The sequence below is a fragment of the Malus sylvestris genome, chromosome 11, assembly GCF_916048215.2.
Source record: "Malus sylvestris chromosome 11, drMalSylv7.2, whole genome shotgun sequence".
Classification (NCBI taxonomy): Eukaryota; Viridiplantae; Streptophyta; class Magnoliopsida; order Rosales; family Rosaceae; genus Malus; species Malus sylvestris.
In genome coordinates this window covers 33,582,416-33,598,865 of record NC_062270.1, presented here as the reverse complement: position 1 = coordinate 33,598,865, position 16,450 = coordinate 33,582,416, and the positions used below count along the sequence as shown (strand labels likewise).

The following is a 16,450-nucleotide window of genomic DNA, read 5'->3' as shown; positions in this document are numbered from 1 at the left end:
TCAGAAAAATTATAACTATTCTCAATTGCATAACGCATCGTATTTATTAACTTACTAAATTTAAATAATAATATACAATCAGTAATACGACGAATTCTTTTTCCAACTATTCCAAGTTTATAAACCAGTGAAAATTTAATCAACAAAAACAAGTCATGGGTTGATTCAAGAAACAAACCACCTTTGTGGCAAATCGAAATTTTTTTGGTGTTGGTCGATAAATAAATAAAAGAGCATAAAAACTGATAATTTCATGGTTGCTTTTATGTTGCTATGTTGGTATACATGTAAATGCATACACAAATAGTACTTAAAAAGCGACAGTGAGAAATAAATAAATAATATTTCGAATTCGAATCTCTCTCTAACATAAAATATTATTTGTATAAAATGAAAATTGCATAACTCCATGCCAATGCCAAAAGAGGCAATTTCCAAGATCAAATTGTAAAAGAAGAAAAGATCACATTTCAGATATCATACAAACTCCGAGTGCCAAAAACATTACAAAACCAAACTTTGAATTTTAGAGCACAAGATTCCCCCCTCCTATTCACATCACTACCTCATTTTTTTTTTCATATTTTTTTACCCCATGGTTTTATTCATTCCAACCTCATTTGATGATCAAAACCAAAACTTGTACACTTTACAAACTCCTAGAAAACAACCTTTCTAGAAAATACACCCCCTACATTCTTCAGATCTCCAATGATCCGTGACGTCTCGATCCAATAATACAATGTACGAAGCCGGGCGGAGGCAGGCCCTTCCTACTTTCTAACCCATGGTTTCCAAATGTTCCCTGAAAACTTCCAGCATCCCAGAAAAAGTGACAATTCCCACCACGCTACAATCATCCTCAATAACCCACACGTAGTTCACTCTGTGAGCAATTGCCTGAATCATCACAGCAACCAGTGAGCTCTTCGGGTGGCAGACAATGGCCTCCGCCCTCCTCACCATTCTCGCCGAGTAGCTGCTCGACCGGGTGTACCTCCCGGACCTAGTCGGCCGCAGAGTCGTGTTCGAAGACACCGATGACTCCTCGTCGGAGGAAGAAGATGATGTCATCATCAATGCATGTGCATAGCTACTTGATGAGCTCAGAGAGTAATTCTCCAGCACCCCCTGCAGCTTCCTCTCCTTCAACCTCTGCATCACAGTTTTTACCAGGTGCTCGGGGGGCCCACCACAGTCGATGTAGGACATGAGGTCCCCTGCTGAGAGGGTGGTGATGGCGGCAGCCACTGACTCATCACAGCAGGCAAGGGTGAAGGGTGAGATCTCTCCAATAAGGACCCCATCGGTGTCGACAACCGCCACCGAGGTCTGCTGGGAGAGAGAGCGGGATATGAGCTGGAGGGCGGAGCTGGCGGAGGAGTGGTAGTTAATGGCAAGGATGTCGGTGCTGATGATGCCAAGGGAGTCTATGGACATGGCTGGCAGAGGAGAGAAGAGCCCAATTGAGTTGAGGAGGAATCTGATCACATCTTCCTGTGTTAGCCAGCAGAATTCTTGGCCGTTGTGGATAGTGGTGGCGGGGGTGGCGGAGGTGGCGGAGATGGGTTTTGGGTGCTGTTTTCTTCTCGAATTGCTTCTGGTTCTGATTGGGACCACCAAGTTCTGGACTCCCTCGAGGATCAAATCAATGGCTGCTCGCAGGCTGAAAATACAGAGTAAAGTAAAAAGATTAAGCATTTGGGTAAATTGGTTGCTAATTCACAGTAATAAACAAATTTCAGATGAAAAATTAATCTGATTTGGGATTTTTTTTTAATAATTAGAACACTGTGTTGATGGGTTTCTCAAGAAGTGAAATTTAACCAAAATTTGGTTCCAATTTGTCAATTACTCACAAAACTGAAAAATAAAGAAAATCCAACGCCAAGTTCATCACAAAACGCAAATCAAACCCAAAAAAATTGAGAAATTTAAGAAATTTCAAGACATGGGTTTTGGCTTTCAGTACCTGCAGGAAGGTTCCACGTGCATAACATGGCCAGGAGTTTTGGTTAAAATCTCAGAGACAGGTGCCTGGAGAGCGGCGGATGGAGACGTCAAGCTGTCATCTTTGCTGAGATAGCAGATGACATCAACCATGCAGACCTTGCCAACGCAGCGGCAGAGCTGGCCGCCACCACCACCACCAACGCCGTCTAGGGACTTGGGTTTGGGGTGGTTGCAGTCCCAGACGCTGATGAAGTTGTCGTCGGAGGTCTTCAGGGCCTCCAAGGCATCGGCGACGGTGGCGGAGGCAGAGAGGGACCTCAGGGCCGGCTTGGCTAGACAGAGGTCGGATACCTCGTACCTCAAGAAGCTCACTGCCATGCAAGTACAAGTTAAGTGAGAATGGTTGGGAGGCGGAAGAGGCGGAGGAGGGTTGGGCTAAAAGAGGCAGAACCTTTTAGAACTCTTGTGGTGGTGGTGGTGGTGGTGTGAGTAGTGTGAAGTGGGTACAAAATTACAAGAGATGGGTATTTATAAGAGAAGGGCGGGCGGTAGGCGTGTGGAGAAATGTTGGGCTCCTCTTTCTTTTATTTTTTGTGTCGTGACCTTTTTGGCCTTTTTCTTTTATTTTGTTACAACAGAAATAAATTAAAGTAGAGTACACAAAAGTTCAATAAATCAAATCGAAAATCTAGAATACTGTACTCTAAATTAAATGTATAATTTAAATAAATGACATAATTAATATGTCACATGTTTTAACGTATGAATGAAAAACAAATATAGGTAACATAAGTTAAATAAAATCGTAACATTACGTGACATAGTGTTTACAATGTGGTATATTTCTTCACTATTATGACATGGTAGACCACGATATAATTAATGAAAAACTAATGTATATTTATAATTTGAAACCTAATGGATAGAAAGCATGCTAAACTTAAAGCTGATTCTGGGCTTGAAGTGGGGGTAGGAATTGGCTATACGGTTAAATTTGAAGAAGTTGAGGTTTCGCTATAAAATTAATTGGTAATATAAAAAGTAGCTCAATTACTTATAAGTCATTGCATGATTTAGTCACTCTTCAATGTGGGAATTTGTTCTTCTCATATGTCTATTCATGTGTGATGAATTTTCAAGCTTAAGTTGTGAATCACACAAATATAGTGATGTGAGGTACGTGTGGTTGTTGGACTTCATATGTAAGTCAACTAGTTCTGATACCTTGAAAAAATTCAGATTCTATTTCACCATAAAACTAATTAGTAATATAAGAAATAACTCAATTACTTATAATCTGTCACATAGTTTGATTCCTCGGGACTTTGCCCTTACGCTGACAAACCTTATATCTATTACTCCTAAGTGTCATAGTAGCACAATTCTTATGTGCATGACACATGGCCATGGCCCCTGCAAATTTTGGAGGCAAATTGTCTACCCTCCTGTTATAGTGCCCTTCTTATCCCCTTCTATTTGTGCGGTCATGATTAAGTCATGTCAACATTTTATATTCCTATTACTCTTTGTTTTATTATCTTTATAAAAAAATCAATATAAAATGTTGATGTGGCTTAACCGTGACCGCATAAATAGAAGGGGATGGGAATGGCACCATAACAGGAGGGCAGACAATCTGCCTTCTCAAATTTTTTACAGAACACTGAGTCTGTACGGATCTTGACTAGGAAGAAGACGACTTCATTTTAAAAACATTACTTTTAACTTTTCAAGCAAACGATTACTCAGTATTACTGTCTGGTGGTATTCTTCTTCATTTGAAAGTGAGAGGTCTTAGATTCGAATCTCGTGGATGATGAATTCGATACCAAATTAGGTTGTCCATTGTGTGGTTTAGCCAACTTCCCCTCTCTCTAATATAAAAAAATCGATGTACTTAAAAAAATCGATGTACTGAAAAAAAAAATATTTTTCAAGCATACGGCACCGTTTTCCTTCTTGGTTTGAGGGTGGGCTGGATATTGGCTACTAAATGGATATTGAGTCATTGACCAAATGAAAACTCAACTCTAATGGATATTATCTGCAATGAGAGGTGAGAGAATGGCTAAGCCTCATAATAAATTAGTAATAATATGATTTAAATTCATTTTTGACGAAAATCAAATATAAGATCTTTCACTTACAAGTGAAGATGAATACTCCCATATAAATACCATATACATATTTATCCATTACATTTTAAGTTTATTTTTAGTGGATGACGAGTTTAATATTAATTTATAGACAAACATATTGTACACTTGTCAAATTTTCTTATAGTGTAAATAAATATATCATTGTATGAAAGTACATATTATAGTGTTATTAACCATGTTAAATAGTTTCACCCAATCTTTAAGGTTTGGACCATATTTTTGAGAAATTTTTCATGTGATTGGAACACAAGATGGTACACTATGTGTCATTATAAAAATGATGAGATATGTGTGTTAAAAAGTTAATAACTTAGAAAATAGAATTTTACATCACTTATATGAAAACATATAATGTATCACTCGTATTCCGATCACAATTAAAAAAAATTCCACTTTTTCATTGCATATACTGACGGTTGATGATATCGATGTCATCATCAAAATCTCCGTTAGATATCAAAAATTAACTTAAAGATATTGATATACAAAAAGACAATTCATCCTCGGTTAAAGATGGGAACATTAATTGGGGTATTGTGTATCAATTGTATACATATTGTGCGCAAGAAAAATAATTTGTTTTATAAGTTTTGGATGGCCAGTGTTTGGCCCCTTCTACTCCGAAGTTTTTGACTTCGCCACTGCTGAGAGTGAAACCACGTACGGTTGGAGAGCACTCTTGAATCTTGATGGCTTCCGTGAATGGAAGCCCCCACTACCAAGCAGAAAGAAGCGGCTCTTCTCACAGCCGTAAAGTCGACAGCTGAGAGACCACCAAGAGGAAAATAGGATTGGGTTAGAGCAACTCCAGCCCTCTTTAAGAGGTTGGCCCAAAGCCCAAAAAATAGGCTAGCACCCAAAAAATCCATCCACCCCTAAAAAAAGGCCAGCTCAAAGTCCACCCCAATTTGTAGGCCGGCCCGAAATGGACTGAGTGAGGAACCAACATCATGCTGGCGTCAGCGAATGCCTGATTTTTTTTTTTTTTTTGCATCAGGCGTGTGGGAAACACATGCGTTTGGGCACGCGTTCCCAACAACCAACAGACAGCAAGCCCCGCGCTGCAGGTGCACTAAAAGGGTGCAGGTCATGGGCCACGTGGCACGTCTTCAGCCGTTGGATTTTCAACAGCTAGTTTTATGAATCATTGGACTTCCAACAGTAAAAAAATTTTCAATTTCAAACCCAACGGCTAGTGACTTGGCAACATATGGGCCGTCCGATTCTTAGATCAACGGTCTAGGATTTTCGGCCAAAAAACATAAAAAAAAAATGTCAGAATTCTTACTGTTGGCTACGTGTCCAATTTTGGCAGCTGGATTTCAATCTTTTTCAAATCTAACGGTCTAGATTAATTAACTTGATAAAAATTATTGAAAATTTGTTTAAAAATACAAAAAATTATTATTATTTTCTATAAATACTTAACCATCATCTTCCACCTTACACCACATTTCAATATTTTCAACATTTTGAACCAAAGCTTTCATATACTTTTGTGTGCAAAAAATTAATAATATTTTAATATGAATTGACTAGACTTTGAGCCAGCTCATTTTTTAGGGATGGAGATGCATTTGGCCAATTACTGTTCATTGGGGTCAATTACTATTCATTTAGGTGGATTAAATGGACTTTAGACCATCTTATTTTTTTGGGATGGAGTTGCTCTTAATAGGAACCAGACAATAGACGGCCAAGATTATAGATGCTTGGGATATAATTGTATTAAAGCAATAAGTGTGAAGAATGAAGCTTTAGCTCTTCATCAAGAAATTGCCACATATTGACTGGTTTAAATTGAAATGTGTATTTAGCCCACGTTTTTATTTCATATACTCTATCATTTATTGCTCTCACCAACCTACGTCCACTCTTCTTCCTTCATTTTTCCCTCATTACACTTTCTTCCTTCATTATACTTTTTGACACCCACTGATCTGAATAATCTAGGTGGATATCCGAATTGAAGCGTGCTTGTTGACATCCGAAGAAGAACTAAAACATAATTGAAGGTGATGTAGAAAAGTACTAAGCGTGCGGGCCAATCCAGTGAGTGTGATGGACCATAGCATATAATTAAATATAGCTAGTGGAAGTAAACTAATGTAACACACATGAAGATGTGAGTTACAAATTTCTAGGAAGTCCCTACATTGAAGAGAGAAGATTATGCCACGTGTCTCGACGTCTGTTGTGTTCCTTCTGAGTGCAATATATGGTTAGTATAATGGCACAAGTAAGGGTGTCAAATCACAGAGACTGATTAGACCTCTATAAATTACTAGCCTTGAAAGAACCCTAACTAAACAATGAAAACAACAAATTGAATGTAGGTTTTGTGCTGTTAATGAGAATAACTAAAAATGCAAGCAAAATGTAACAACGAATGATATGTTGATTGAGAAACGATGAGGATGGGTCCAAGGATTTCGAGTTCACAATTTCAAAACCAACTCCATGTTTATAAAGTTAAACCGTATTCAATCACCAACCTATTTTCAGTGTTCGTTTTACATATATATGATCAACCATATGATGTGTGGTTTTGATCAAATTATCCTAATCTACAACCTAATTGGGATGTTCAACTTCGGTTCCAAATTAAGAGTCTTTAGCATACAAGAAAACGTTAAAGAACCAAAGAAAATACATGGCAGGATGTTTGCATATCATAATTTAAAGCACTATTGAAAAACATAAGATATAATATAATTTAGAAAGAAAAATTCACTCACAGTCATGTCGTTAAGTTGAAATCGCCTTGCGAGTTTCAGAGGTTCTAGAGATACGTTTCATCTAAATATAAAACCACTATAGTAAATTCTATGGATAAAAGTAAATTCACCTATTTGCAGCAAACACAACTATTGATAGAACTACATTAGAATAGTCGAATTTGAGAAATTGTAGGGCGGATTCGGATTCGGCCCATCGAGAAACCTAAGGAAAGACCTCGAGTTACTCATGATGGCCTTGCAGGTTTCGAAGGTTGCACACGCTGCCACGTGCCGATGAGGGTGATAGTTGCCTGCAATGAAATACCTCGTTACTAGATGAAATATTCTGCCATCTAAAGATAAATAATCCGTTAGAGATTACGAGGAGATTTTGGAATATTTCGACTCAGATTTGAAAATGGATCGAGTCGGACTAGGTTTGAACCTGAGTCGTCGGATCCAAACACCGATATCGACTTGGACCGACCCAATTCGATCGCGGGTCTCACCGCTGCAACTGTAGAAACTAAGAAAGTTGGCCGGGGTACTTCCCAAGCTCGTTCACGCTGTTGGCGCTACTCCAATCTTTGATCCAAGAGCAATTTTAAACTCCAAGAATTGAGATGCACACAAAAGTTGAAATATCGAGGGTTGATTTCAAGCCATATGTCGGAATTAAGGTTTTAAAAGACACCAAATGTTAGTTAGGTGGCGGGCTGTGGCCTAGCGTCTAGGTGGAGCCTAGGCGGATTTAATTAATTTTATTATACAACATATAAATAAAAGCCAATGTACACAACAACAACAACAACAACAAAACCTTTTCCCACTAAGTGGGGTCGGCTATATGAATCCTAGAACGCCATTGCGCTCGGTATTGTGTCATGTCCTCCGTTAGATCCAAGTACTCTAAGTCTTTTCTTAGGGTCTCTTCCAAAGTTTTCCTAGGTCTTCCTCTACCCCTTCGGCCCTGAACCTCTGTCCCGTGGTCACATCTTCGAACCGGAGCGTCAGTAGGCTTTCTTTGCACATGTCCAAACCACCGTAACCGATTTTCTCTCCTCTTTCCTTCAATTTCGGCTACTCCTACTTTACCTCAGATATCCTCATTCCTAATCTTATCCTTTCTCGTGTGCCCACACATCCAACGAAGCATCCTCATCTCCACTACACCTATGTGTTGATGCTTCACCGCCCAACATTCTATGCCATACAGCATTGCCGGCCTTATTGCCGTCCTATAAAATTTTTCCTTGAGCTTCAGTGGCCTACGACGGTCACACAACACGCCGGATGCACTCTTCCACTTCATCCATCCAGCTTGTATTCTATGGGTGAGATCTCCATCAAATTCTCCGTTCTGTTGCAAGATAGATCCTAGGTAGCAAAAACGGTCGCTCTTTTGTATTTCCTGATCTCCGATCCTCACCCCTAACTCATTTTGGCCTCCGTTTGCACTGAACTTGCCCTCCATATATTCTGTCTTTGATCGGCTTAGGCGAAGACCTTTAGATTCCAACATTTCTCTCCAAAGGTTAAGCTTCGCGTTTACCCCTTCCTGCGTTTCATCTATCAACACTATATCGTTTGCGAAAAGCATACACCAAAGAATGTCATCTTAAATATTAAGTTTGTGATCATCGCTAGATTGCTCCGGTCATTAGTGTGGATAAGTATGTAAATGGATAGAGACAGGAAGCAAACACAAGATGTACGTGGTTCACCCAGATTGGCTACGTCCACGGAGTAAAGGAGTTCTCATTAATTGTGAAGGGTTTACACAATATATAGGTTCAAGCTCTCCTTTAGTGAGTACAAGTGAATGATTTAGTACAAATGACATTAGGAAATATTGTGGAAGAATGATCTCGTAATCACGAAACTTTTAAGTACCGAAGTGTGGTATCGTCTTCACTTGCCTTATCTGTCTCATAGGTAGATGTGGCATCTTCTTTGGAAGTACTCTTCCTCCCTCCAGGGGTGGTATCTTTAACTGGTGGAGATGCACAAGGTAATGTATCAATTTCACTTGACGCTTACTTGTAGTTTCAGGCTTGGTCAAGCGCGATACAAACCATGTAGTAGGAGTCCCCCAAGTCGCCGAGCTAGGGGATCTGCTGAAAGAGGTGACAGACAAGGTAAGCAATCAAAGCTCCAAGCAATCAGTCCCATATCAGAAGTGTGATTTCGAGTTCCGGCTGATTGTTATCCTTCTCCTTATCTTGCAGGTAGCATGAAGGATAAAGAGAAGAAAAGGAGAAAAGGTGATATGAGATACTTTTGCTTTTGAAGAAGTAACTTTCCACATGCTTATTCTTGAACTGGGCTGGAGGGTTTTTTTGTTTCCGCCAGAGTATAAGGCCAACTGAAGAATTTGAGGGTCAAAACAAGTCCATCAAATCTAGAGTACGTTCGACCCTGCTGATATGGGATACTTTTGCTGTTGACAAAGTAGTAGATGTATCGGCACGTGTTCTGTTGCGCTTGTCTCCACATGCTTCCTTGTATCCTTCTCACTTGCCCTATTTGTTCCTCAGGCAGATGTGGTATCTTCTCGGGAAGCATAAGATGTTGAAGATGAGTACTCGAGAGCAATGGGGTTCCAGGCAGTCAGTTCCGGACTGGAAGCTTGATTCCAAGTGCTGACTGATTGCTCTCTTTCTCCTTGTCTTGCAGGTAAGAACAAGGCCAAAGGAAAAGATAGGGAAAAAGCATGATATGAGATACTCTTGCTTTTAACCCTGATGATATGAGATATTCTTGCTCTGGTGTAGCTTGTTTGCAGAGGTATTCTCGGGGGGAAAGAAAGCTGAGTATTTCGAGAGGCTTCGTTGGGAGTGCCCTTTCAGATATGAGGAAGGGTTGAGCATTTTTGCAGGTCTGCTTGTCCGTTGAGGATGGAGGTCGACATATATAGGAGTCTCCATAACAAGAAGGAGTAATACTATTCTTTTACCCTGCTTGGTCATAGCATGGTAGTGGGAGCTGCCAGTTTCACGTGTTTTAACTCTGTCAGAGCACTTTGAAAAGTGGTCTGTGGTATCTGGAAAGCTGATGTTACGTGTGAAGATTACAGACATGCTTTATCCAAGGAGATCTGGCTTTCGAAGTTGAGAAAGCGGTGCCTCTTCGATTTTCGAACAAGCAATCCTGTCGGGGATCTGTCTCTCAAGATTCGAAGAACGGTGCCTCTTCGATTTTTGAGAAAGCAATCCTGCTAGGAGTCTGGCTCTCGAGATTCGGAGAGCGGTGTCTCGTCGCTTTTTGAGAAAGTAATCATGTTGGGAGTCTGGCTCTCGAGATTCGGAGGACGATGCCTCTTCGATCTTGAAGCAAGCAATCTTGTTGGGAATGTTTTCTCGAATGTGAGTAAAGGTTAGGCCTGTTTGCTAGTCTACCTTGCCACGGAGCACAAAGGTTGACACACAGGGACTTTCCAATTATCCAGCAGTGGTCCTGTTCCTTTACCCTTGTGGGTAATAATATGGTAGCTAGACCTTCAAAATTTATGTGTCTAAACTTTGTTAGTGCTGTTTCTTTGCTATTCTTTTACCCTTCTTGGTCATAGCGATGTAATGGGAGTTGCAAGCTTCACGTGTCTAAACTTTGTCAGAGATTTTTTGCAAAGTTATCTGTGGTTCCCGTGAGCTGATGTTGCGTGTGGAAAGTGGATGATTGAACAGTAACATTCACGTGCTTTCTACTTCACCAGAAATCTTCGACAGAATGCCCGTAATTTCCGCAAAGTTGAGTGTGCATGTGACAGGTGCTGGCAAGGCTGAAAAAGCAGGTGCCTCTTCGATTTCTGAGATCGGCCCTCGTGGTCTCTGAGCAGCCCATCTTTTGAGAAAGCAAGCGCCTCTTCGATTTCTGCGATCGACTTTCATGGTCTTTGAGCAGCCCAGCTTTTGAGAAAGCAAACGCCTATTCGATTCCTGAGATCGGCCCTCGTGGTCTCTGAGCAGCCCAGCTTTTGAGAAAGCAAACGCCTTTTCGATTTCTGAGCAGGCGCCTCTTCGATTTCTGAAGCTCCATCGAGTGCAGATTTTTATAGAGGCTGGTATTAAGTTCCAAAGCACACTTGAATCTCCACCAGTAGAAGCTCCCTTCTTGCATTTCTAAGATCTTGATTTGTCCGACCTCTTTTCTCTTCAACACCTTTGAAAATGTCTGGCCCCTCCGACCGTCGTTTTGACTTGAACCTTGTTGAAGAGGCAGCCACGCCTTCTCCAGACAACATATGGCGCCCATCCTTCTTATCCCCTACTGGTCCTCTTACCGTTGGGGATTCCGTGATGAAGAATGATCTGACCGCTGCGATGATGGCCAGGAACCTTCTCACTCCCAAAGATAACAGACTACTTTCCAAACGGTCTGATGAGTTGGCTGTTAAGGATTCTCTGGCTCTCAGTGTTCAATGTGTAGGTTCTGTGTCTAATATGGCCCAATGCCTATTTGCTCGAACCCACCAAGTTGAATCATTGGCGGCTGAAGTGATGAGTCTCAAACAGGAGATTAGAGGGCTCAAGCATGAGAATAAACAGTTGCACCGGCTCGCACATGACTATGCTACAAACATGAAGAGGAAGCTTGACTAGATGAAGGAATCTGATGGTCAGATTTTACATGATCATCAGAGGTTTGTGGGTTTGTTCCAAAGGCATTTATTGCCTTCGTCTTCTGGGGCTGTACCGCGTAATGAAGCTCCAAATGATCAACCTCCGATGCCTCCTCCTTCTAGGGTGCTGTCCAGTACTGAGGCTCCGAATGATCCCCCTCATGTGCCTTCTCTTTCTGGGGCTCTGCCGACTGCTGAGACTTCTCCTAAGCAACCTTTGTGAAGGCTCCCTCTTGTTTGTTTATTTTGACTCGTGTATATGTACATATTTGTAACTTCTTAGAGATATCAATAAATAAACTTTGTTTCATTTCAACGTATTGTGTTAAATACACCAAAGCCTTCTTCACTATGTTCTTTGAATTTTTTTTTTGTTGAAGCTTGTATATTGAAGCTTTGTGAGTGGAGCATGTAGGTTGAGGTAGTGTTCCCTTAATTTCCCGAGTGGGGAAAACTTCTCGATTGGAGACTTGAAAAATCCAAGTCACTGAGTCGGGTCGGCTATATGAATCTTAGAACGCCATTGTGCTCGATCCTGTGTCATGTCCTCCGTTAGATCCAAGTACTCTAAGTCTTTTCTTAGAGTCTCTTCCAAAGTTTTCCTAGGTCTTCCTCTACCCCTTCGGCCCTGAACATTTGTCCCGTAGTCGCATCTTCTAACCGGAGCGTCAGTAGGCCTTCTTTGCACATGTCCAAACCACCGTAACCAATTTTTTCTCAGTTTTCCTTCAATTTCGGCTACTCTTACTTTACCTCGGATATCCTCATTCCTAATCTTATCCTTTCTCGTGTGCCCACTCATCCAACGAAGCATCCTCATCTCCGCTACACCCATTTTGTGTACGTGTTGATGCTTCACCGCCCAACATTCTATGCCATACAGCATCGCCGGCCTTATTGCCGTCATATAAAATTTTCCCTCAAGCTTCAGTGGCATACGACGATCATACAACACGCCGGATGCACTCTTCCACTTCATCTATCCAGCTTGTATTCTATGGTTGAGATCTCCATCTAATTTTCCGTTCTTTTGCAAGATAGATGCTAAGTAGCGAAAACGGTGGCTCTTTGGTATTTCCTGATCTCCGATCCTCACCCCTAACTCATTTTGGCCTCCATTTGCACTGAACTTGCACTCCATATATTCTATCTTTGATCGGCTTAGGCGAAGACCTTTAGATTCCAACACTTCTCTCCAAAGGTTAAGCTTCACATTTACCCCTTCCTGAGTTTCATCTATCAACACTATATCGTCTGCGAAAAGCATACACCAAGGAATATCATCTTGAATATGTCCTGTTAACTCATCCATTACCAACGCAAAAAGGTAAGGACTTAAGGATGAGCCTTGATGTAATTCTACAGTTATGGGGAAGCTTTCGGTTTGTCCTTCATGAGTTCTTACGGCAGTCTTTGCTCCTTCATACATATCCTTTATAGCTTGGATATATGCTACTCGTACTCCTTTCTTCTCTAAAATCCTCCAAAGAATGTCTCTTGGGACCCTATCATACGCTGTTTCCAAATCTATAAAGACCATGTGTAAATCCTTTTTCCCATCTCTATATCTTTCCATCAATCTTCGTAAGAGATAGATTGCCTCCATGGTTGAGCGCCCTGGCATGAACACGAATTGGTTGTCCGAAACCCGTGTCTCTTGCCTCAATCTATGCTCAATGACTCTCTCCCAGAGCTTCATTGTATGACTCATTAGCTTAATACCCCTATAGTTCATGCAATTTTGTACGTCGCCCTTATTCTTGTAAATAGGCACCAAGGTGCTCTTTCGCCACTCGTTTGGCATCTTCTTCGTTTTCAAAATCCTATTGAAAAGGTCAGTGAGCCATGCTATACCTGTCTCTCCCAAGGCTTTCCACACTTCAATCGGTATATCGTCTGGGCCCATTGCTTTTCTATGCTTCATCTTCTTCAAAGCTACAACCACTTATTCCTTCCTGATTCGACGATAAAAGGAGTAGTTTCTACACTTTTCTGAGTTACTCAACTCCCCTAAAGGAATACTCCTTTCATGTCCTTCATTGAAAAGATTATGAAAATAACCTCTCCATCTGTCTTTGACCGCGTTCTCTGTAGCAAGAACCTTTCCATCATCATCCTTGATGCACCTCACTTGGTTTATGTCCCTTGTCTTCTTTTCCCTTGCTCTAGCTAGTTTATAGATATCCAACTCTCATTCTTTGGTATCTAGTCGCTTATACATATCGTCATAAGCCGCTAACTTAGCTTCTCTCACAGCTTTCTTCGCCTCTTGCTTCGCTCTTCTATACCTTTCACCATTTTCATCGGTCATATCCTTGTATAGGGCTTCACAACATTCCTTCTTAGCCTTCACATTTGTTTGTACCTCCTCATTCCACCACCAAGATTCCTTTTGGTGTGGAGCAAAGCCCTTGGACTCTCCTAATACCTCTTTTGCTACTTTTCGGATACAGCTAGCCATGGAATCCCACCTTTGGCTAGCTTCCCCCTCTCTATCCCACACACACTGGGTGATTACTTGCTCTTTGAAAATGACTTGTTTTTCTCCTTTTAGATTCCACCATCTAGTCCTTGGGCACTTCCAAGTCTTGTTCTTTTTTCTCACTCTTTTCATATGTACATCCATCACCAACAAGCGATGTTGATTAGCCAAGCTCTTCCCCGGTATAACTTTGCAATCCTTACAAGTTATACGATCCCCTTTCCTCATTAGAAGAAAATCTATTTGTGTTTTTGACGACCCACGCTTGTAGGTGATCACATGTTCTTCTCTCTTCTTAAAGAAGGTGTTGGCTAAGAAGAGATCATATGCCATTGCAAAATCCAAGATAGCTTCCCCATCCTCATTTCTCTCCCCAAAACCATGGCCACCATGAAAACCTCCATAGTTGCCTGTCGCCCTGCCCACGTGTCCATTTAAATCTCCTCTTATAAATAACTTCTCCGTCTGAGCAATTCCTTGCACCAAGTCTCCAAGGTCTTCCCAAAATTTCTCATTCGAACTCGTATCCAACCCTACTTGAGGTGCGTACGCAATAATCACATTGATGAGTTCTTGTCCTATTACAATCTTGATTGCCATGATTCTATCTCCTACCCTCTTGACATCTACAACATCTTGTGTCAAGGTCTTGTCCACAATTATGCCAACACCGTTTCTCGTTCTATTTGTGCCCGAATACCAAAGCTTAAACCCTAAGTTTTCTAGATCCTTTGCCTTAAGACCAACCCACTTAGTTTCTTGTAGGCACATAATATTTATCCTTCTCCTTACCATAACTTCCACTACTTCCATAGATTTTCCCGTTAAGGTTCCTATATTCCACGTTCCTAAACGTATTCTACTCTCTTGAACTCTACCCTTCTGTCCTAGCTTCTTCACCATCCCCCGTCTAATAGGATCAAAGTACTTCTTTTGTGTGTCCTGTGTAAAGTTGATAGGAGCATATGCTCCCAAACAACTTTGAGTGGAGTCGTTCGAAAAGAAGTTTCTATGGCCCCCTTGATCATTTAACACTGCATCCGGGTGCCGATAGAGATACAGCGACCCTTACTCACTTATAACTGTGCTCGGGCCACACAGCGCGCCACTTACGGGTGACGTCCTAGCTTTAGCGCGATTTCGTTATGGATTCATTGTCATAAGGATTCGCCGTAACTGTGGAGTGCCGGCTGTCGACTACCTGACGTCCTCCCCCTCTTCCTTTATCTGGGCTTGGGACCAGCAATGTAAGATAAACTTAAACAGGCGGAGTTCCAATGTACACTCTAAAAAATAAAAAACTTCACTTGTATTAAGAATTTAGGAAAGTTAAAACTTAAAACTTAAGCCATATTGCCATCATTACAAACAAATGTAGCAAAAAATAAGAAAAACCAAATTTGAAAATTCACTAATTGAGTAGGTTATTCAGAAAAACCTTTAACTTACTTTAAAAAAGTTAAAAACAATGGAACTGCCTAGCCGCCTTGCCCGCCTAACTAGCCTAGGCGGCCGTCTAACCCCTACCCGATTTTGTTCTACATTTCGGCCTAAATCGCATCGGTCCTCCACCGCCTAGCCCTTAGGATGATTTTTAGAACACTGGTCGGAATCCCCACAGCGAACTTCGATTTCTCTAGGTAAAAATTGGGTTTGCAACAAATCTTCATCAAATCACACATGCAATATATGGAAACTCATCTACTCGACGAGAGGAAGAGAATGGTGGTGACTCTGAGGCTTATCTTGGCATGAATGGCATAAATCTCACTGGGAAGTTTGCTCTTCGTGGGAGCTCGTCAGTTTGATGGCTCAGGTTCAGTTTTTCAGAAATAGGTAGGGTGAAGAGATGGTCACTGTAGTGATGCTGGTTTTGGGGTTTGTTCACCGAAGAATAGCGGTGGAGCCGCCGTGGTTTTTCTCGGGGGGAAAGAGGAAGGGAAAAGAAAGAGAGAGATGAGGGAGGGAAGAGAAAGAGAGAGAAATGACTTGGGGAGAGGGACAAGAGGAAAAGAGAGTTTAGGGAGAAGACAATGACACGTTTATAATTGTAAATTTGTGAGGTGTATTTTTGGCTCACGTGACCTCTTAGTTACATTGGACATACATATCCTATGTGTGTTCTTGATGGTTTCGTAATAAATTCTTGTTACCTAAAAAAAAAGTTTCAGTTAGATTTTCTCTCTTCGATTTTGAAGTCACATCTGTTTAGATCTTTCTCTTAGTGCGTAGAACCATCTGCTTCAACTGAGGGTATGAGCTAGCTAGGGCAAATAAGGTCATAGATCACCGACTGTGGAGTGATGAGGTGGAGATGGAGAGAGGAAAGGGGACCCCTTTCTCCGACTGCTGCCATCACTATTTTGGTAGTTTCTCTTTGTTGTGAATGGTGATGATACTGGAGACAAACCGCTTGGTTTTTGGTATTTTCTCTATTTTGGTTCTACAGTCTTTTTTTCAGTATCGAATGATGTAACCTTCCTTCAGTTTTAATTCAACTTCATACCCTTTTTGTTTT

General features: G+C 41.1%; 1 protein-coding gene across 1 annotated transcript; it reads right to left on the bottom strand.

Annotated features, from left to right (window-relative positions):
- Nucleotides 1-445: 445 nt before the first annotated feature.
- Nucleotides 446-2,464, bottom strand: LOC126588716 (CBS domain-containing protein CBSX5-like). Its single transcript, XM_050253822.1, has 2 exons — nucleotides 1,973-2,464; nucleotides 446-1,666 (listed from the first exon to the last, which is right to left on the bottom strand). The coding sequence occupies exons 1-2, from the start codon at nucleotides 2,329-2,331 to the stop codon at nucleotides 781-783; spliced, it is 1,245 nt and encodes a 414-aa protein (XP_050109779.1). The 5' UTR covers nucleotides 2,332-2,464; the 3' UTR covers nucleotides 446-780.
- Nucleotides 2,465-16,450: the final 13,986 nt, after the last annotated feature.

Excerpts from the sequence above, each read along its gene's own strand:
- LOC126588716 (XM_050253822.1), bottom strand. The coding sequence starts at position 2,331 with ATGGCAGTGAGCTTCTTGAGGTACGAGGTATCCGACCTCTGTCTAGCC. Across the intron at positions 1,667-1,972 it reads CACGTGGAACCTTCCTGCAG|CCTGCGAGCAGCCATTGATT; the intron begins GTACTGAAAGCC and ends CTGTATTTTCAG.